The sequence below is a fragment of the Pseudorasbora parva genome, chromosome 18, assembly GCF_024679245.1.
Source record: "Pseudorasbora parva isolate DD20220531a chromosome 18, ASM2467924v1, whole genome shotgun sequence".
NCBI classification, from domain to species: Eukaryota; Metazoa; Chordata; class Actinopteri; order Cypriniformes; family Gobionidae; genus Pseudorasbora; species Pseudorasbora parva.
In genome coordinates this window covers 14,412,749-14,436,504 of record NC_090189.1, presented here as the reverse complement: position 1 = coordinate 14,436,504, position 23,756 = coordinate 14,412,749, and the positions used below count along the sequence as shown (strand labels likewise).

Here is a 23,756-nt window from a genome sequence, read left to right as displayed (position 1 = left end):
GTTCACTCAAAAATGAAATTGATGTCCTTAATGACTCACCCTAATATCATTCCACACCCGTAAGACCTCTGTTCATCTTCAGAACACAGTTTAAGATATTTTATATTAGTCCGAGAGTGTATGGACGTGAATGCACTCTATATTGTCCATGTCCAGAAATAAAATAAAAACATCATCAAAGTAGTCTATATGTGACATCAGTTGGTAAATTAGAATCTCTTGAAGCATTGAAAATACATTTTGGTCCAAAAATCACAACTACGACTTTGTTCAGCATTGTCTTCTCTTCCCTATTTGTTTTCAATCCACAAATAAAGGCTTAAACGGTTATGAATCAGCGGATCGAATCATGATTCGGATCGCCAATGTCATGTGATTTCAGCAGCAGTTGATGTTTTTATTACCTTTCTGGACATGGACAGTATATTGTGCATACACTTGCATATGCTCTCGGACTAAATATAAAATATTCTTAAACTGTGTTCCGAAGATGAACGGAGGTCATTAATGGTTAAAATTTCATTTTTGGGTGAACTAACGTGAAAACTAATATTGTCAAAGGAGTAGACTAGTTACTTTAAAATGCAAATTACCCCATGATTTACTCATCCTCAAGCCATCCTAAATGACTTTTTCTTTCTGATGAACACAATCAAAGTTATATTATTACAATACAATACAGAAGGATGTATGCCGGAAGCTAGAAATTTTACTTTATAAAGTTTTATATTTTTCTTACAAAACCCCATCGATTCCCTTCAGAAGGCCTTTATTAACCTCCCAGAGCCATGTGGAGTATGTTTATGATGGATGGATGTGCTTTTTTGAGCTTCAAACTCAATGGACCCCGTCACTGCCATTTATAAACTTTAGAAGCATCCGGATATTTATTAATAGAACTCTGATTGTGTTCATCAGAAAGAAGAAAGTCATATACACCTAGGATGGTTTGAGGGTGAGTAAGTCAAGGGGTAATTTTCATTTTGAAGTGAACTACTCCTTTAATTATTTGGTTGAGCCATCATATTCTAATCTGCTATGAATGATAATAGCGGTAGTTTCAAAGCACACTTTCCACACCAGCTTTTATAGCTTGTCTTTTGTCGGGGTTGGTTTATATGCTCTGTTATCCACTCTGTTGCACATCCATGTGGCAGTCGTACGGCTTACAGACATGATGTGTCCTGGAGGAATGTTCTTCTTGGCAAAGTTCATGCTCTCCCAAACACGGCCACAAGAAGTACTGTAGGCCCAAGCCTATAGAAAATGCTTGACTGACAAGAATGCACAGCCCTCACAGAAAGTATTCAGACAGTATGCATTGTGACCCCCAAATCAATCTTCCTTGTCATAAACAAAGCTTTGAACGTGAGCCATGTTTTGAAACATGGACACCACAGTGCCCTCAGGATATGGCAGTAGTTTATGAGTGCACAAGTATGAGCGATTTTAGGCATCTGGTTTATGTTTTGTCATTTCTGTCGTCTGAAACTGAGGAAAAATGCAACAGTCTTTTTGCTAGAGTAAGAAAGTAGAGAATTTGGGAAAGAACTGTTTAACCTTAACCTTTCTTGAAAGCAATGTGAATCCTGTCTCTAGTTCCCTTTGTTTGCCCTTCTCCTCTTTCCTGTTCTTTTTTTTCTTCTTTTTTTCTAGAGTTTATTGATAAATGATTACATGTTGCCATGATGCTTCACAAGCTAATTTCTCCGACCAACTCTATAGATTGTAATCTGAATAAGTGGAATATCCTTGGCTTGTAGGATCTTTTATTCAAATGCAATTTAAGATGACAGCATCTTACCATCTGGACTGAAGTCATCTGATCTTTGATGTGAGTGTGATGTCATATCCTCAGTATTTATGGATCTTTTTGTTAGTCTAAAGCAGGTCTTAACCTGAATCTCTCTTCTTTTGTTTTCAGACTTTCAGCCAGCAGGCTCGGTTTGTTGATATATCATTGTAAGGGCAAGAAGTGAGCCAAATTCTCTCCGAATATCAGTACAAATTTCCATTGGATGTCTTGTTAATATTGTTGGCTAATGGTTCTGAAACAATCAGTGTTTTGAAAGGTGGGTTTTAGTCTGTGTCACCAGATCTGCATATGTTTCCAATGTAAATCTGTGTGACCGATGATGCAGCTTGACTAATATCCATGAATAATGCGACAACCACTGTGAAATTGACTCGAGTGCAGAATCTAGCTAGAGCCATTTAGACCTGCTATAGTTTAGCAAAAATAGTTTGAGAAAATGTATGTAAAAAATTATTATAGAATAATTTATAAAAATTATTATTTCAAAGTTTGGAGCATGTTCACTTTGCAGTGTGTTTACTATGTGACTGAGGGTGAGTAAGGGAAGAGGGGGATGTGTAATCCTGTCAGAGCAATTACATGTTCCCGGAAAAAGGCTTGCAGTCCTGGTGCAGCGCTCGTTACACAGTGTGTAAATCAGCTGTTGTCCGTGTGCATGTTCAGTCATCAGAATCCTCGCTTAACCTGTTAACTCACTCTTCTCCTTGTTAACAGTGTTGGCCAGGCGCCTTAGGTGTTACATTTTCTTGATATCATTACCATCAGGTTTACTTTTGCATGGTGGTTTCACCTATTTTTACATTTTAAAGGTCCCGTTCTTCGCGATTCCATCTTTCAAACATTAGTTAGTGTGTAATGTTGCTGTTAGAGCATAAATAATACCTGTAACATTATAAAGTTCAAAGTTCAATGCCAAGCGAGATATTTTATTTAACAGAAGTTCCCTTTCAAAGCCTACAGCGAACGGCCAGTTTTGACTACAGCAGGAAGTGCAGGAATGTAATGATGTCACTAGAACCGTTTGTTGACTAACCCGCCCACAAGAACACGCAAAATAGGGGGCGTGGTCTTGTTGCTCTCCCACGTGGAGAAGAGAGCGCATTCAGCGCTTGTATCTCCCCGTTATGGTAAGAGGCGAGACCTTTCCGGGCAAAGTGCGCTAAACTGCTGTCCAATCACAACACGGGAAGCGCTGGCCCAATCAGAACTCATTACGTGTTTCTGAAGGAGGGACTTCATAGAACAAGCAAATCATCAGACAGAGGAAACAGCGGTGTACAGATAAGTTAATTTGTATGAAAAATACTGTGTTAAGAATGGGACCTTTAAAGTATACTTTTTTTTTTGTCATCAATACAAAAACAATAAATATCTTACAATAAATATCTTTTTTTTTCTTCTTTTTTTCATATTATATGTTTAAATGTTTTACACTGTCAAATACTTTTATTCAGCAATGGTGTATTAAATTGAAAGGGACAAAAGGGACAGTGAAGACTAAAAAGAGTAATATTTCAAATATGTATCATGATTTCCACAAAAAATAATAATAAAAACAAGCAATGTTTCTTGAGCACCAATTCAGCTTAGAATGATTTCTTGAGGATCAGGTGACACTGAAGTTTTATTTTCTTTAAAGAAATAAAATTGGTGAAAGACAACATTTCACATCATTGTTTTTAACTGTATTTTTTCATCAAATGAATACAGTCTTGGTGAGCATAATATTTTTCTCAACGACATTGAAAAGTCTTACAGACCTCAAACCATTGAACAGTAGTGTAAATATATTAATTATTGTTTGTAAATAATTATTGTTTTTTATTGCTTATCAGCCATAACATATAGTATGTAGTGAAGTTTGAGTATGCTGCATGGAATACTTGTTCTATGGAACATTTTCCATGGAATACTAATGCTATCCCACAATGCACTGCTCATCTTGATCTCCGTTTCTGACACGTGCTGTAAGCAGTAGACCAATCAGACTTGGCAGACTGAGTAATCAGAGTAGGCTCGTTGAAAGGGTTTTCGAAAGACGGAATCTTCAAACAAACTTTTCACTCTCTAAGAGAAAAAAGGTTATGTACAAAGGTCTGTTTTTTTGTTTTGTTTTTACCTTTGATGCATGTAAACCTATTGTAGGATACTCCAAAACAAAATTAGGGGCACTTTAACTACAATCTTTTTTTTAATCTAAATTTAATTAGATAGATAGATAGATAGAGAGATAGAGAGATAGATAGAGAGATAGATAGATTATATATGTGCAATTGATATAAATATAAATAAATAAAAAACCATTTAACCCATCTGTCCTAAGTGAGTGTTTATATTTCATTCTTCTTTTACTATTTTGTCATGTAAATGAAGTCTGCACTCCAATACAAAGTCTGTAGTTATAGATCAGTTCGCCCTGCTGGCTTCCTAGCCAGGTGTGTTTCAGACCTGTGCTTTCTGAGTCACTCACTCTCTTTTGATTAAACACAGCATTTGGCAAGATTTATTTGTCTCATTTTACACAACACTGCACACTAAAACACAAGCATGCAACCTGGAGGCCCGAGATATGCACACACACATAAACGCACATAAAGCAAGCACAAAGTGTACTCTGTAAATTAAGACCTTCAGCGTCCACAGGAAATGAGCATGTTAAAGCGGGAACACAATGGTGGGCACTATGGGGTATGACTGCTCCGTTAAAAACCAGCTGACTTGTTATGACCCTCTAAACGTTTAATGAAAGGACTGAACGGGTCTGTTTCTCTGTATGGTGAACTGATTTCCTGAGTGACTGCTCTCACACAGACTTACCTAAGAGTTGCTAAGACCTCAACAGAGCTAATGATTAATATTGGAAAAAATGCACCCTAGACAACAGAGCCTTTTGTTTAAAACAGATGTTTCTGAGATCCATTATGTAATTTACACTAGATCTAGTCACCCTGTGACTTCCCCAAGTGTTGTTGAAAATGTTCTTAAATGGACCTAACACTTTTTTTCCTCTCACTTTTAATTGTTTGACAGAATCAATAGATGTTCTTGATCATCTATGGCAGGTGGCTAATCACAGCAATGCATCAGTAACGCATGACAGTCAAAGCTGTCCAGTCTTGCATGTAGGCCAGTACTCAACTCTCTCTGTACCATTACAGCAGGTGTTTGGATACAGGTACGTACACTCACCAGCCACTGATATAAACAAAAAAACTTGTTTTTTGGTTTAGATACTCAAACTTGGTTTGTACTGTATATGCATTATGATTGATACATGTACATATACAATGTAACATATGTACACAATTTTGGGTCTTTGAATAAATAAAGAAAAACAAGAAGTAGCTATAATCACTGTCTAAGCATGTCTGACCAAGCTTTTCTCTCTTATTTCTTTCTCAGGTTTGGTGATGAGTTCAGTTTGCTGTTGCATCTGCGTAGCTCCCAGTCTGAAGACCGCAGTGTGCTAACCTTCCTCTCTCCAGACGGACACATTCTCCTGCAGATCCGCATCAGTGCCTACACCTTCACCTTCATCAGCACCCAACAACGACACTATGAGTGAGTATTCACTTCAGCGGCGGACAGGGAGAGTTCCCTGTTAGGGAAACCCGTTAAAAAATGTCACACTTCAATTTTATCTCTTGGATTTGCAATGTAGGAAATATCCCTAAGAAACAGTGTCCCTAAACTCTGTTCTTATTTATTTATTTATTTATTTATTTAGCAGTTAAAGCATCTGATCTGTATAATTAATCACAGAAAAAAAAATTTAATGACAAGGCCGCTTGAAAAGGAGACAAGGCTACATAATTGCCAATGTTGAATCACTCTTAAATGAGGATTAACGGGGAACCATCTGAAAACTCAATTACTTGGTGGTCGTGATTATTTTGTGGTCCATACTTTGGTCCCAAAGCCGTCATCTTGGCAGGATAAAGATAATTAAAAAGGCAAATCTGAGTGAGTCTTCTTGCGTAACCACAGTCTGTTTATTCTACTTCTCCTCTAATTTTTTTGTTGCTTGCTTTTTAATGTCATTGAGCTTCTTTGTTCCTCTTCCATGATGACAAAACCATCCTCATCATCTCATTCTTCATGTCAGTAAAGTATTAGTTTTGGCTAATGGTTAATCTTAAACACAAGCACAGACCTCACCGTTTTGAGGAGCTCTGTGATATATTAAATCTATATTTCTGTGACTTAAGCCAAGCCTTACCGTCGAGATGTATAAATGAGGAATGGGATTTAACTCGTGGCCTTTCAAAACTAATATTTGGACCTGTCGCCTAATTACCCACCTGCAGGACAAAATAAATGGAATGCATTTTACCTGTTTGTGCTTCTCATTCATCATGAGGTGACATGACAATGCCATAATGTTCTTACTGTGCTCTCATATGGTTTTCTGTTTAGTTTAAGCTTGCATATACAAAAAAGTCATGTGTCATTACACAGACAGGAAGTGTTGTGTCTCTCAATGTTTTGCCAGGAAATTTAATGGCTTCTACTTTCCAACTCTCTCTATTCTCAGGTACTGTAACATGCAATTTTTTCAACCCACCCTGTCAAGAAAACTTTAAATATTTAGTTTTTCTAAACCTGTCCTGTCATTCACAGGTTCCCCGTGGCAGTGCTGTCCGATGGAGGTTGGCACCATGTGGCTGTCAGCGTCTCCTCGGGCCGGTTGGCATTGTATGTGGATTGCTCCATGGTTGAGAGCGTTGACTGGGCCTATAAGAATGGTCTGGGAATTTCCACCGATGGCCTGGTTATGGTGGGAGGAATCATTGAGGGGTTTGAGACCCCTTTTGAGGTCAGTTTTTTTTAAACAAAATGTTTTTTTGTGTGATCCAAAATGTAGTATTTACTTTGTGTAGAATGAGTATCCTTCTTCTCACCAGCTCTCAGTACATGACACATACTGTAAATACATCTTGAGAACATTCCCAGTCGGCATTTAAACCCAAGTCAGGTTTATGGAAGATGAGGGTCTCTCAGCGTATAAGAGTTACTATACCCCAAGCAGAACATCTGTGTTTATACACATTCAAGATTCCAGATGGATTGGCTATTGTGTTGCTGACAAGCATTTAGAGATTTTGTATTTTTAACGTGCATCTATCTGTTACCGGCACAATTTCGTACATAAATAATATCTGATGGAAAAATATATGATTTTTTTAATTTTCAAAAATAGCATGGCATAACATTTCTTTTGCTGCCACATGTAGGAATAACTAGATTTTTTTTTTACTGTACCAAAGCATAAAAATAGCATATGTTTGCAGATATTTTGGTAACATGCTAAGTTCACATACTCGTTTCTCTGAAATGCTTATTCCATTTCGTAATGTCTATTTTTGTTTTGGTCTGAACGATACTGCACAGTGCCAGTTTACCCAGTAGTATTTCAACACCACCACAGGTTGCCAATTGACGGAAAATACAGCGTATTGCTGCCATGAAAGCCAGCAAACAAACTGGGTCAGAGATTACAGATTCCACCCGACCTAATAAACCTTGGCATCCATCTAAAATCTTTTTTTTTTTAAACCTACCTAAAGGTTACCCTAAACATGATTGTTGACATTTTGGTGTCTCCGCTGTAAATAAGAAACGGTAAAAAATAAACTTGGTCAATTAGCCTTGATTGCCCAAGGTAACGTTGGCGAAAAAGAGATGTAAACTGTATTTAGCTGGAGTATGTAAATAGCCATAGAATGTAAATCATAACATTGCAGAACAAAAGACCCAATTTAGGTTGAGGGGGAAAAAATATTTAAGTTTTTCTTTTTTTTTTTTGCATTTTTAAATTGATTTACTGTATGTTATGTTGTGCTGAAGAACATGCCTTTTAATGGGGGTAGGACTCGGGAGCATAGTTTGGACAGCTGTGCAGGAGTTAAATGCCCTTTTTTAGTTTTGTTAGGCAGGGAAAGTTAATATAGCATGGTCTAGGCTGAGTCTCAGAGAATTACATCATAGAGTCCAAACATCCCATTTACATGCTTACACACTGAACTCAGTCATGGGCTAACATGGTGTGAGTGAATTTCTTGACTTCTGTGGTAACACTGTGTGATCGTTATATCATTTGACGTTAACAGATGGCAAGACTGTCATCTAAACGTATATCTGTTGTATTAAAGGATTGGTTCACCCAAAAAGGAAAATTATGTAATTAATGACTCCCCCTAATGTATTTTAATTTAAGACATTTAAGACATTTTATATTTAGTCATATTTAGCTTTTCTGTCCCTCCATTGAAAATTGATGTACGGTATACTGTCCCTTTCCAGAAAGGTGATAAAAACATTAAAGTAGTCCATATGTGACATCAGTTGGTTAGTTAGAATATTTTGAAGCATCAAAAATACATTTTGGTCCAAAAATAACAAAAACTACGACTTTATTCAGCATTGTCTTCTCTTTCGGGTTTGTTTTCAATCCGCGTTTGTGACTGACTGACGTGTTATCTGGTGCGCCCGAGCTTCGTCTGTGGGAGACTGCATAGTCACGAGTGTGGATTGAAAACAAACCCGGAAGAGTTGTAGTTTTTGGACCAAAATGTATTTTCGATGCGTCAAAAGATTCTAACAACTGACATGCAACAAATTGCAATGCACTGTGTCTAAAACTAACCAAATGATGTCACATAGACTACTTTGATTATGTTTTTATTACCTTTCTGAAAAAGGGACAGTATACCGTACATACATTTTCAATGGAGGGACAGAAAGCTCTCGGACTAAATATAAAATATCTTAAACTGTGTTCCAAAGATGAACAGAGGGCGTGGATTTTACGGGTGTGGAACGACATTAGGGTGAGTCATTAATGACATAATTTTCACTTTTGGGTGAACTAACCGTTTATTATCTGACATTTAGATAATTGAAATTATGTACTATTTTTTATGTAATGTTACTAAGGAAAACTGTTAATAAGTGTTCATACTTGTGTGTTTGTGTGTCTAAGCATGTATGCATTGCATGTATATACCTTGTGACCGTATGATTTTGTATAGGTGTAATTTTTTCACTCACCTTGTCTCTTCAGGGTGACCTGATGCAGGTGGCATTTCTGATGGGAGAACCAGATGCAGCTCAAGATCAGTGTGCTGTTTTCCAACCTCAGTGTGGCCGAACTGGACACAAACCACCTCGCTCTCCTCACATAGACACTGAAGAGGTGAGCGAGCAATACTGTACAGGGAATCAGGCTAGTTTCTACCAAGTGACAGATGAATTTGTGCCAAAAAATACTTAAATATTTGTAATTGTGTGCCATTGCAATGCATTTCTTTTTTTTTATTTCAATATTCATCTTTTCTGTCTATCTTTTCTTATTCTCTAATTAGGACATTTTGCTGTCCTCAAATGACCTGGAAGATTTGTTAGTGTCAGCAAAGGAAAATAACTCTATTCGTGCAAGACTGACTGTAAGTATCAATACTGTTATTTTTCACTGTTCATCTTTTCTGTATATGTAGTAAATTTATTTATTTATTTTTCTATACCACAAAAAAGAGGATTGTCACACTCATATTCTATGCTTTTGTGTGTAGTCTGTTGTAATACAGCTTCAGAACACTATTTAGGAATAGGAATATAGTGAACAAGTCATATAAACCACTTTTATGCTGCATTTTTGTTGCTTTTTGCTTATTCTGAGAACTCAACTATTCTGAGAGCCTCAGTTCCCATTATGAACGAGAACACTTTGGACATTCTGCAGTGTGCCGCCTTGTGTGTTCCATGAAAGAAAGAAAAACGGCTTTGGAACAGTATGAATGCATTTTGATGACAGATTTTTGGGTGAAGTAACTTGTATCTGTCTAAACCAGCCATTAAATTATCTAGCAAAGATCAAACACCTAAAAAGTGCTATAAAATGATATTGGTATTCTCCTGCAGTTTTATTAAGGAAATGTTCAGTCCTATCTGCTTTGGCCACATCATATTCTTGTAATTTAAACAGTATACACATGTCGGCAAGAGTTGATAGTTACGTTACTTTAAGGGGACGTAGTTACATTGTACTTACTTAAATAAGTACTGAGTAATATTGATTAACTACATTTACTTACTATAGTGCTTGAAATTGTAGCCTAAAGCATTGCATGTGAACTGTCAGTTTATATTACCCGTAATAATATCTTATACCTTTTAAGAAGCTGTATTTGTATTTACACACCTCTCCTGTCAGCCTGAAAGTAATTTAATGTTTAATTTATTCTCCTGTCAGTGATTTTTATACGTGTACAAAAAAAAAAAAAACCCTTCCTGATGAAAACAAATGACAGTCTTCAAACAGACTGTGAACCTGTTATCACATTATAAACCCAAACAGATTCCCAAATCTCCTCTATCTTCTCTTAAGCCAAATAAAGATGGTGTGTGGTGTAGTTGAGTTGCAGTCTAGTCAGTCAGTGTGTGTTTGGCTGCTGTGAGCTGTGGGTTCATGGCCATAGTGGGCTTTGAATTAAGTTTAGAAACTGGAGATATAAATATCTATGGACTCATATTTCCTCTGATTTAAAACCAAATGTTTCTTTCGGTAGCATAGACTGTAGACTGTAGCATAGCCTGTTTAAAACATCTATAGTGCCTCAATCAATCACATGGACTCCATTATGTCATGTCAAAAAAGTAGAAGATTTCAAAGACTAAAGAATACCAGATTTTCTTTAAATAACCTGTTTTATTTCTCTAGTTTCAGTCTCTCTTGTGGCGTAACCTCTTGACTGTGAACTTTTTGTTGTGGTGTTTTGCTTTGATGCCTCCGCCATTTTTGGTCTGCTAGTTTCCTGGATGGATTAATGGGAAACGTATGGTTTTCTTTGATCTCTTTAACCCAACTGAAGGTCAGGGGACAAAGGTAATCGCTAAATTAGCTTGTCACTCATTTACAATGTCACAGCTTTGAGGATAAAGTCATGAATGTGAAGTTGGATATGTGCATGTATGCATATTTTTGGGTCAGATGACCAATTAAGAGATATATATATATATATATATATATATATATATATATATATATATATATATATATATATATATATATATATATATATATATATATATATATATATATATATATATATATATATATATATATATTCATTCTGCTAAGTCTAGAGGGGCAGTATGTTTAAAAGTGGTGTTAGTGTGTTTAGAAATAGACTTGTTCTTTCTGTGGGGTTTTGTTTGGCAGGGATTGGCCCAAGCCTGTAATTGATTGGCTCTGCACTAAAATAGGTTTGAGTTAGATGGTGTACTCCTCTAGTGTCAGAATTACTCAGACAGGTTGTAAAGGATTCAACATCCAAAGGCATGTCTTGATCTCCAGACATGCCTTTTGAACTCGCTCCGTCTGTGATCTGTGTTTAAAGGTAGTTTGTTTGTTCATGAATAAAAGGGTGGACATGCATGAAACAATGCCAACTATCCTTAAACAAAACACTATAAAAATGTGTTGTGTAACTTTGCTTACAAAGAACCGGAGCTGCTAATTTACTCACCTCTTCTTCCTGATATCAGGGGAAAGGTTGAAAGTAAGGTTGAGGGCATTTTGTCCATTCTGTCATCTGTCATTCTCTGCCCAAAGGGTTAATATTAATGGTTCTTGAGCAAGCATGGATTTGAACAAAAGGCTAATTTGTTCATAGTGAAACAAAATCATAGTGACTTGACATTTAATTGTCTTTGTTTTACTGATTTATTTCTCAATGTGGAGATTTGGGCTCAGAAAGGTTTTTTGTTAATTTTTTATAGAAATTAATACTTTTTATTCAGCAAGGATGCATTACAGATAGTCAAGAGTGTAGGGAAAAAGTAGTATCCATTAATTATTTTTGACAATAAATAAAGCAGCCTTGTTATAAGAGACTTCTTGCAAAAACATGAATAATTCTTTCTGACCCCAAACTTTTGAAAGCTGTTGTAGGTTCCTTTTTTTGTCCTTCCAAAGCCTCTTGCCTCACTTTTTGATCACTCTACAGAGGTGTTTACACGTGCAACCTGCTGCACATACTGAGGTAAAGTGAGCTCACAGATCAGTTGCAGTGCAACCTTGGATTTAAAAAAAAAAATCTATTTAAGAGTTACAAGCCTATGAACACGTCTGTCATCTTAGTAGTAATTGAAGCAATAAGTTGTTTTCTTGTCTCTTTTCTTTATGTATTTTGCAGTGCATACCATTTCCATGTGTCAATATTAAAAAATCCCTCTCAGCAGGTTACAGTAGATGCTACATCAACAACGACCTGACGCATTCAGACATGTCTGATTAGATAAAATTAGATCATTATAGTGTACAGAGGATTTCACTAATGGGATGTATTAGGCAGCAAGTGAACATTTTGTCGTCAAAGTTGATGTGTTAGAAGCAGGAAAAATGAGCACGCATAAGGATTTGAGCGAGATCGACAAGGGCAAAATAGTGAGTGGCCAAGGCTCATTGATGCACGTGGGGAGCGAAGGCTGGCCCGTGAGGTCTGATCTAACAGATGAGCTACTGTAGTCCAAATTGCTCAATAAGTTAATGCTGGTTCTGATAGAAAGGTGTCAGTGCATCGCAATTTGTTGCATATGGGGCTGCATTAGCACTGACCCTGTGTGTTTTGAGGAACACAACAATGTGTTGTTTGATGTGTTGACTTGGCCTCCAAATTCCCCAGATCTCAATCCAATCGAGCATCTGCGGGAAGTGCTGAACAAACAAACAAGTTCAATCTATGGAGGCGGCACCACCTCACAACAGGACTTAAAGGATCTGTTGATAACATCTTGGTGCCAGATACCACAGCACACCTTCGGGGACCTAGTGGAGTCCATGCCTCAACGGGTCAGGACTGTTTTGGCGGCAAAATGGGGACCAAAACAATATTAGTCATAATGGTCGTAATATTACCTGATCGGTGTATATTTATGAATTGATTGTCTCATGTAACTGTTGATAAAGCCTGATACAAATTTGGTTTTAAAAAATAGAATTAAACTAACTTTTTCATCCAAGAGATGTACAGTTTATTTTATTTAAGTTCTAAAAAGTTTTTACAGGTGCAGTCATGGTTTGTGTTCAAGATCGCTATTGAGAATTCCATTTATCATGCCTAAATCTATTCCCTCTGTGCAAACTGTTACGTAAGTTAAGGCATTTTTTTCCCTTTTTGGTGTGTATGATGGTTTACTGAAAACATAATTATATGTCATTGTGCAGGCATCTATATCACGCCTGCTCTCCTCACTGCAACACTCCCCGGGCAGTCACAGACCTCAGCTCCACAGGCTGTAATTATCAGTTCTGAGAGGGTAATTTAGTACCGTCCACCCCCAAACCCAAAATAAATTACATGTTAATGCAAAGTGACTTTATCATGCCTAAATATTAAGCTTTCTCATTCATTCTTTCTTTCTTTCTAGAAGGATGGATAGATATGCTGGATTGATAGATAGTTAAATGTGTCAGCATGGGTTGCAGGCAGCAAGGATGAGTTGAGGCAGGATCTATCTTTAATACAATAAATCAAAAACAAAACACAAGAGAAACAAGAGAAAAGGCAGTAGATGAAACAAACCACAATATTACTAATGAGAACGGACAAAGAACAATTAAAATGGAGGACTTTAGATACACAGTTTGACTAAGAAGGAAAATGTGGCACAAATACAAAATAATAAATCAATGAGTAATCGTGATGAAAAGCAGGAACATAGGAAATGCAAAAATAAACCTAACAATAGATGTTTAATTTCGAAGGCTTCCTTTGGAGGTCACATTTGTTGGCCACATGTCAACACATTTATGACAAAGGATGTCATTTCAGAAGAGTAATCCCTTATTCCTAGTGAAGTGTACATTGTTGTAATTTCTTTATGACTTTTGATGTTGTATGCAGCCGACAAATGCACCCTCTGGAAAACGATAGACATAAATATGATAAATGTAGATATACACTCACTGGCAACTTTAAGAGCAAGAAACTAAGGCTACACTTTATGAGCTAACCAAAATTGGACAATAGGAGATACATTTCTGCTGTGACAGTCAGATGGTAGAGTATAAAATATATATATTGTTTTTAAAAAAAGCACACATTGACAACAGATGGATGGATGGATGGGTGGATGGGTGGATGGATGGGGTCAATGGGGTAGATGGATGGTTGGTTGGGGTAGATGAGGTAGATAGACACCGAAGATGGATGTACGGACGGACGGACAGACAGACTGACTTGTCAAAACTCATCAGGTCCTACAAATCCAGAACTGACTGGAATTTTCTGGAAGCAATTATCTGCTGTGAAGGACTCTTGTGACAGATCTCTGTGGATTGTCTCCATGAAGAGTTCACATTGGTTTCTGCTTTGTGGGTGAAGAGTGTGGATAGCCTCCACTTTGATTTAGTGTCTTCTCTTTGATTCAGAGCACTGATAGTTGCTTTTTCACATAATTCACATCTGCAGGATATCAACAAGCTGTCAAGAATATCTGCGAATGGTTCATTTTGTCAGATGATGCCAAAATGTCTCTGCATGTGGATAGTGTATGAATTTCCCATTGGTCCATTTGTCCCTAGCAGAAAGTTATTGAATAAACTGATATTGTTTCTTTGAGTTAATTCTAATCCACCTGAGCAAGCATGTAAGTACTTGTACCTGGACAGTAGTTCCTTTACCACTCACAAAGACGAGAGCGCACACTTGCACATACACCCGCTCAATTTACCTTGAGGCCACAAAGGCAAACAGGTGTCTCATTGTGATTATGATATGATGTGTGTGTCTGCATGTAATCTGCGTGTATGTGGGTGGATTAGGAGTTTGTGGGTGTGCATGTTTTGCACATATTTGACTAGTCTTACTGAGTGAGTTTCACTGCATTTTTGTTGTTGGTGATGTATGTGTGAGTGAATGTGCATGTGCCACCATGAGGATCTGGATGTGTTTGCTAGGATGGTTTCTGTTGGATTTAATGAGATTTGGAGCGCAAGGTCAGAGGAATCAAATTCCAAAGGTATGGCTTCATTCTGGAAACCTTTCCGAAATGTGTTTGTTTGGGAAAATTGTTCTTACAAATCATGCATTAACTATTCCTGTCCTGACGCGTGGTTTCGGTGGTGTGAGCTAATCCAACACTTTATGAAGCTCCACTTTGATTGATTTTTTTTTTTCGTGGTTTTTATGTGTATAAATATCTGTGTTGAAAAATTAGACATATGCGTGTAATCAAGTGTTAGTCCATCTCTCCCGAAGGCTGACAGTGGTTTGGCTGCAGATGTGAGAGGTTACAGTGGTTTCGGTTTATATGAGTGAAATAGTTTTCACTGAGCTCGTTCAACCCATGAACGCTGAGTTCATGTCCAGTGTTACGGTGCAGATTTTGACTAAAATTGACATTTATTGGATTTGCAGTATTTTACAATATTGGGCGGGGGGGGATTGTGCTGCTTATTTTAGCATACTGTATCATAGCCACTGTTCTTTATGTGATTTTTATTTTTATTATTATTATTATTATGCATAGTGCTAAATTGAATTTCCAGCCTGACATTGTATTTATAAACTTTCGGTTGCAGGAAAACAACAGCTGTGGCAACAGTTTTATGACATGACCAATATAACAATGGATGAGACTGAGAATGAATTAAGTTATTTCTGCGGATTTAATTGGTGTTTTCTTACTTAATTTAACCATCTTTTCTACTTATTAAATGTTTCAATGTAGGACATTGCTTAATGGGAAACATTTTATGGAACGCTGTAGTTAAATCAGTCAATATGCAAGATACGGCTGGTTTGACATTGCCCATAAATACCTGTGTCTCCGTGATAGATTTACAGATAGTCGCCCTCTTTCAAGTCTCCTTTTGTGCTGACATATGTGTGTGCGTGACTGTATGTACTAGACCCTTTTTTGTAGACCAAGGCATTAGATGCAAATTTGTACCTTTCAGAACTGAAGTTTGATAATAGGCAAGTTTCTTTAGGTTTTTCCAAACTGTTTTGCCCATATGCTTGCATTTAGCACTAGTGGTGGTTATCTGGCATGTAGAGGTGTATGTAAGTAATGTCTGTGAAGCCTAAAAGCATATCTTTTTTTTTTTTTAGGAGAACTCTTAACCTCTCCACAGACTTGTCATCTGGCCCTTTTCACTGATCCGTCTAAACTGTTCAGTCGGGAAGGTTTTTTGTAACAGACCTTAAATAGCAGCAGGGTTGTACATCATGTGCACATCACCGCGACAGCTCTGGGAACATTCATTCTTGAAGTGAGCATTATGTCACAATAGCTTTACTCCTATAGACAGATCATTGCCTAATCTTGTCACAGCTTCTGTATTTCCAACACATGTCAGGAACAGTACTGGGGTTTCTTGTGTAAAAGTCACCATCACAATCTGGGTTGTTGCTATATGGTTGCTAGGTGTCTCTGTTTTTCTGGTCCCTAGATATGGCTTGATTCCCTCATTGTTTTATTGCCCACAAGGAAAAAAATCACTTATTGACTTTTTTTCAGTGATCAAATTCAGCATCTATTTCCAAACTTTGTGCAAGAGAAAAAAATAAAAAAGATCTCTGATTTACTAACTAAGGACAAAACATGGCATCAGTGAGGTTACAAGTATGTTTCCATGGTGGTCCTAGACCTACTCACAGAAAGCCCCCTAGTGGCCAAATGGTATTATAGCTAGAGCTGGAGTGGAGGTTTCTCTTTTCTGGGTGACTGGGTACTTAATGTGAGTCAGTATTCAGACCCTCTTTGGCAGGCTATTAGAGGGATATCAGGCCAACAGCAGGAAGATAAGCTGGACGACAGCCCTTCGTAGCCAGGTGGAGATCAAGTGTCGGTTTATCAGGCTGTGGCCACAGAAAGAGCCATTGTTAGTCATAGTATTAGACCAGAGGGTCTGATTTTTACCCACATACTCCTCATATAAAGGCTCTTCCGTCTCACCTTTACAGGATGCAGTCGGATGTCATTTAGACATATTCAAATCTTTATACCAGTCAAAAGGTTGGAAATATTCATGTTTTAATTTTTTTTTTAAAGAGATGATGCTCATCAGGCCTAAATTTATTTGACCAAAAATACCAGAAAACCAGAAAAAAACAGCAATATTGTGAAATATTACTACAATCTATAATAAATGGTTTTCTATTTTAATATTCTTTCAAATATAATTTATTTATGTGATGCAAAAAGCTACATTTTCATCAGACATTACTCCAGTCTTCAGTGTCACATGATCCTCCAGAAATCATTTTAATATGTTGATTTGATACTCAGTTATTATTAATGTTGGAAACGGTTAATAGATTTTTTTGGAACCTGCAATACTGCAGGATTCATTGATGAATAAAAAGCTAAAAAGTACAGCATTCAATCGAAATAGAAATCTTTTATAACAATATAAATATATTTAACATCCTTGCTGAATAAAAGTATTAGTTTTTAAAAATGGATAATAAATCAGCATATTAGAATGATTTCTGATATTTCTATTGATAATATTTCACAATATTACTGTTATTTTTTATGTATTTTTTTTATCAAATGAAAAATACCCACCATGTCTCCAGCTCTCTTTTTGAGTTTTCTTTTTGTAAAACACGCAGATGCCTTCAAGACAACCGAAGCAGTCATATTGTCCTACGAAAATCACGTTTCTAAAACACTTGGCCTAGACTTTAACTTTAAAGGGACACATGTTTCAATTTTGTATGATGTCATTTTGATATACAGCAACAATCCCCTTCCTTTGACACAGTGATGTGGGTATTTTATCGCTGAGAGAAGCTGTTTTTCATTTCCCTTCTCATCATTCCGAACCACGTCAGATCATATGAAATCCAGACTGTCATTCTTTGTTGTTTTTTTGTTTTTTTATTTAAAAAAATATATTTCTCCAAATCTTATTGACTTTGTCTCAAAATTGTGTGAGTGTGTCTCACTGGCATGATTGAATGTTGTGTATGTGGGTGTTTTGTGTCACTCTCACTTATTTTAACTACCAGTGTGATGTAGACATGGAAGGATGCCTTGTTGGATTGGCACAGATGTGTGAGCCTTGCATGTAACGCACATCTGATCTTCACATGATGTCAGATCTCAGTAGATAATTGCTGATTGCTACAAGATGCTTAATAGTTTACATGATTGTTGTTTATCTTCCTGGAATTATTGCACACTCGTATTTACCTGAACATCTGTTAACAGCAGCAACTTCACAACCATTTGTTAAAATGGAGATTACAGCTTTAATCAAATCGCATAAACATTCTCACGGTAAATTAGAAATTATGAAGAAATACATGAAGAAATGATTATATCTACATCAATCATGTTATACTGAAAATATAGCTCCCAGATGCAATTTAATAATAGCTTACACACAATTTTTGTTTGATAGGGTCTCCGTAGACGTGGGATTATACGTGGTGATGGTACTCTGCCTACTGGATCCAAACGTCCTGTCCTTGTGGGACGAGGTGATGTGTTTGAGGTGGATGAGGATACAGACCTTGTGGACCAAAACATCTTGTCTAAAAATGGTGGTAAACCTTCCAAAACCTTCACAACTGACACTACAGGAAGTCGTGACGGAAAACCAGAATCCACATCTAAACATCTAGATGAAAACGTTACCACTGACAAGCACAAACCTGGCAAACCTTCAACAAAGAAACCAGTGGATACCACAATTATCAACTTGGATGATCAGGAACCCGAGAAACCTACAGTTAGTACTGTAGCTAGTGGAGAAATCCACCTAAAAACCAGCTCCAGTCCTGAGGATCGAGAATCCAACTTGTTAAACGAGGATCTGGGGGCCACCACACAGGCTCCTGTTAGCACAACTTCTTGGGAGGGTATCTCAAAAGGCAGTGAAAGAACAACATCCAGGACTCCAGTTATACTTGCAGGCAGGGATGGAGATCTTGTGTGTGGCTCTGATGGGAATATGTATCGCATCCAACGGGGGCCCATGGGGCCAGTGGGGCCCCGGGGTGAGCCTGTGAGTATAAATTTCATTATCAGTGTTGTTGTTGTAAACTATTACATATGTTTTTGCTAAGTTAAATAAAATTATTATAAGTTATTAAGCTTATTAGAAATATATATTTTTAAAATCCACAGCCACCAGGGTTTCAATTAAAGGGTCTGATAGGGTCTGGAACAATGCTTAGGTAGGTGGTATGTGTCAAAGTAACATCCACATGGATGGCAGGACCCAAGGTTTCCCAGCAGTACATTACCCAAAACATCACACTGCCACTGCTGGCTTGCCTTGTTCCCATAGTGCATCTTGGTGCCATGTATTCCCTAGGTAAGCGTCAGACCCGCACCCGGCCATCGACGTGATGTAAAAGAAAACATGTTTCATCAGACCAGGCCACCTTCTTCCATTGCTCCGTGGTCCAGTTCTGATGCTCACTGTTGGTGCTTTCGGCGGTGGATAGGGATCAGCATGCAGACTGGTCTGCGGCTATGCAGCCCCATACACAACAAACTGCAATACACTGTGTATTCTGACACCTTTCTATCAGAGCCAGCATTAACTTTTTGAGTAATCTGAGCTAAAGTAGCTCGTCTGTCTGAACGGACCACAAGGGCCCAGCCTTAGCACCCCACGTGCATCAATGAGCCATGGCCACGCTTGACCCTGTCGCCAGTTCACCACTGTTACTTTCTTGAAACACTTTTGATAGATACTGACCACTGCACACTTGGAACACCCCACAAGAGCTGCAGTTTTGGAGATGCCATCACAATTTAGCCCTTGTCAAATTCACTAAATTCCTTAAGCTTGCCCATTTTTCCCGCTTTTAACACATCAACTTTGAGGACAAAATGTTCACTTGCTACCTAATATATCCCACCCACTAACAGGTGCCGTGATGAAGAGATAATCAATGTTATTCACTTCACCGCATGCCTGATCTGTGTATCTTGTAGAAATGGTTGGTCACATTCTGTTTACATTAAAGAATTATGCAAAACCAGTCTGTGTAAAAAGGAAATGGACACAACAGCTGAAATCAATTGCTGTAGCAGATACATCAGACGAGGCATGTGCAGCTTTTTACACAATAAATAGAATAGGAAAGGTCTGCTACAATCTGCAAAAGCCAGAGAACCAGATCTGATGCAGAAAACACAAGAGGGGAAAATGAAAGACTTTTGATGTTATATATTGTATAATTCAGCTATTCTCAATGGCTGCCTTAGATTCATCTGGATCTCTATAATTGGCTGTAGGAGGAACAAGAACAACCCATCTGCATGGCTAAATCAAAAATGCAACATTCACCTGGCTTTACAAGTGACCCGGCCTAACAGAAGTAAACCCAGACATGGTGCCATCTGGAAGCTTTTGGCTGAGCTCCAGTGGCACAGGCACTGTAAAAGGCCTCCATTAGTTTATTAAGGGTTGATTTATACCAGTTGGCTGAAAGCATTAAGAGGACACTTCACTGCCTGGGAGCAAAATGCAGTAGAGATGCAGTAATTAATACCCCCTCTGTTTCACCTCTATTGCTATCATACTTGACTTGGTACGGGTTAAGCTTTTAGCCATATGCTAAATAATGACCTGATAGTTCTCGGGAGTTAAAGCCCTTTACTTCTAAAATATTGTACTGCAATGTAGTGTTGTTATTGTCAACTAAAAATATTGAAGAGATGGGTTTACACGCAAATGAAAATTCTGTCAAGTTTTTCCAAACCTGTATACATATCTCTTTTTTTGTTACAGCTGTTTGGTTTCAAACGTTCTTTAAAATATTTTCCTTTATGTTCAGCAGAACATAGACATTCTTACAGGTTTGGAAGAACTTGAGGTTGAGTAAATGATGACAGAACTAAAAAAACTAAAATGACTAAAACGGAAATAAAAATAATAATTAAACTAAAAATACACACTGTATAAAAATGAAAAAGCTAATTCCACATTTTTATAAATACTATAAAAGTGCATAAATAGTTGTACAGTAACAACACACCACAATTATTTATTTGTTTGACCCAAGAACAATTGTTTTTATTGCTCGGATAACAAAAGCTTGTCATAAACTGTTTAGTTATGTTCAGTGATAAAATGTTGTACTCTATGTGAATGACATTTTTTTCAAAAATGTAACCTTGCAGGAAGTTAGCTTTTAGATTGGGCTTTGTAATGGTTAAAAAGTTAGCTTTACGTTTAACAATGTGCTTTGATTACCCTGGTAAGAGTACCACTAAGTTAATAGATTTTATTAGCTTGTTTGACCTCTGAACTCTGAATGTTTTGTTTGTTCAGAACAAGAAAACTAGAAAAAATTGTTTGCAATTGCTTATTTACTTCTTTCTACTAGCTATAAACTTTTTTTCTCTTTTTTTTTCATTTAAACGAGCTTGCTTGCTGTTAAAAATGAAAGACACATGTTTTATTTTGTTCACACTCTGTGGCTTTGTTTATTCAAGGTTTGTTTATTTATTTCTTCCTTCTAGGGATGTCCTGGGAGTGTTGGCTATCCAGGAGCCAAAGGTGATAAGGTATGATAATCTGTGTGTTTACTAATGAGAAATTAGTCAATCTCTCTGGATGAATGAAGGCAAGCTGAGGTTAGAGTGCTTCACCACTAAAGTTCATGGAAAGTTCACATGCCTGTGGTCATGACCGGCTGACCACTTGTGTCCTTTTATGACCTTTGTCACTTCAAAAGTCTACTCTCTTATGTTCAGTTTCCATACAGAAGTCCAAATGCCAAATGCACAGTATTTCTTTAAAATCACAGTTTAATTTCATTCTTTCATTCTTATTCTATTAAACTTTTTATGTAACATTTAAAGTTTAAAAATCTCCTATTGACAGAATGTTAATCAATTTCGCATCCAAAATCGAATCAACGGTGATGAAATCATTGTAATATTTGCAGTCTTTATGCCGTAAACATGCACAAGAAATTTCAAGTGGCATGACCATGGCAAAGAGGGTTATATTGCACCATTTTGTTTATGCAAAACCATAAACATATGTTTATCTAAAACTTTAACACTATGTGCACTACCATTCATAGTTTGGGTTCTATAAGAAGTCATTTATGCACATCATGTCTGAATTTTCAGTTATATTACTGCAAATACAATAAAAAAGCAGTAATACTGTGAAGTATTTATAACAGTTTGAATGTATTTTATACATTCCTTTGATGGCAAAGCTTAATTTCCAGCAGACATGACTCTAGTCTTTAGTGTCACATGATCCTTCAAATCATTTTAATATGCTGATTTGCTGCTGAAGTAGCATTTCTTATTATCAATGTTGAAAATATTTGTGTAATATTTTTGTGGACATCATAATCAATATTTTTACAGGATTCTTGATAAATAGAATGTTTTAAGGAAATGGAAAACTTTTATATACATTATGTGTCTTTACTGTTATTATTGATATGCTTAATGCATCCTCCCTGAATAAAATTATTAATTTATTTCCAAATAAAAAATATTATTGACCGTAAACTTTTGAACAGTAGTGTAATTGCAGGCACTGGTATTTACATCTGTAAAAGAAAATGTAATTATAAAACTTGAGAGACAAATGTAATCATTTATCAGTTGTTTGGTGGTGTCTAAACTGATCTTGAGTGTGTTTCCCAAAGGCACTGTAAACCTAAATTGCCACCAATGGTCTCTACGATCAGCCTAGCTCACAATGATTTTTAGGAACACAGCCCTGATCTATTATGTACAGTGCTGTTTTACAATAAGTGCTATTGGCCTGTTTATACAATGCAGATGTGTGACTATTGGTTTTCATCCCAACATTTGAGATTCATCAGGTTTGAGATTTTACGTTTTTTGGTGATGTAGTCCTTAATTTTGTGATGTTTTCTAGGGTGCCATTGGGCTTAAGGGCCGTACAGGTCGCCGTGGATTCCCAGGACCTCCTGGGCCTCCGGGGCTGCCCACCTTCTACCTGTGGAGAAACACACCTGAGGAATGGGCTGCATTTCAGGTGAGTTTTCTCCTCTTCTTTTTTTTTATTATTTTTTTTTTTTTTACAGGTTTTCCTGACTGAATGTTCTGTCCCTCTCTGTGGTCTCCCTGTCTTCATTCCTCATCCCTTTAAAGTGGCTGTCAGAGCACAGCTGTATCTTGTGTAATAGCTCAGAGGAACACCACAGCCATGATTGAATAAAGATGCCCTCAGAGAAAGAGAGCGAAAGAGGAAGGAATTCTCTCTTGTCGCTGTAATGGGGTATTTGTTTCTTACAGCCTTTGAACCATCCCGCACTGTACATCCAGCAGTCCAGCTGAGTGCAAGGGCTTTTTCTTCTCTTACTGCCACATGAGGTCATAAGTTGTTCCTGTAACTGAAAGGAAAAGCAGGAGGGATAACCCCTTTGCTCAAGCCCAGAACAAGGTCACCTGAACACAATCAATCAGTCTCACCCTTCATGTCAGTTTCCATCTCTGTATCTCCAAACGCATCTCCTTTGTGATAACCGAAACCCCTGTCAAGCGTGGTCTAATTAAAAACAGCATGTGACCTAGCTTATTTTGGTATCCATGTCCTGTGTGCAAGATGCTGCCTTTGTGAACGCCTTTGTGGTTTACAGGGCAGCTTTTAAGTCTGGAGTCTGGTTGGATGAGAATGGATCATTAAAGCTTTAGTAAGACCAGAATAGCCTGGTTATGGCTTTTGCATTTATTAAAAGATATATAAATACAAAAATATTTATAAAAATATAGTTAAAAATATAACTGATAATTTACTCACCCCAATGCCATCCAAGATGTTCACGTCTTGCTTTCTTCAGTGGAAAAGAAATTACTTTTTTGAGTAAAACATTTCAGGATTTTTTTCCATTATAACAAATCAATGCAGTTTCAAAGGGCTTTGAAGTGCTTCAAAGGGCTCTGCACCACCCCAGCTGAGGAATAG

General features: G+C 37.2%; 1 protein-coding gene across 1 annotated transcript in view; it reads left to right on the top strand.

Moving 5' to 3' along the window:
• Nucleotides 1-23,756, top strand: part of si:ch211-196i2.1 (collagen alpha-1(II) chain) — a 65,603-nt gene that overhangs the window by 17,018 nt on the left and 24,829 nt on the right. Inside the window, exons 2-9 of the mRNA XM_067424322.1 lie at nt 4,847-4,991; nt 5,219-5,377; nt 6,437-6,632; nt 8,880-9,011; nt 9,181-9,261; nt 18,237-18,842; nt 21,317-21,361; nt 22,707-22,826. Of these exons, the coding sequence (XP_067280423.1) occupies nt 4,847-4,991; nt 5,219-5,377; nt 6,437-6,632; nt 8,880-9,011; nt 9,181-9,261; nt 18,237-18,842; nt 21,317-21,361; nt 22,707-22,826 (1,484 nt within the window). The remainder of the gene's footprint in view (nt 1-4,846; nt 4,992-5,218; nt 5,378-6,436; nt 6,633-8,879; nt 9,012-9,180; nt 9,262-18,236; nt 18,843-21,316; nt 21,362-22,706; nt 22,827-23,756) is intronic.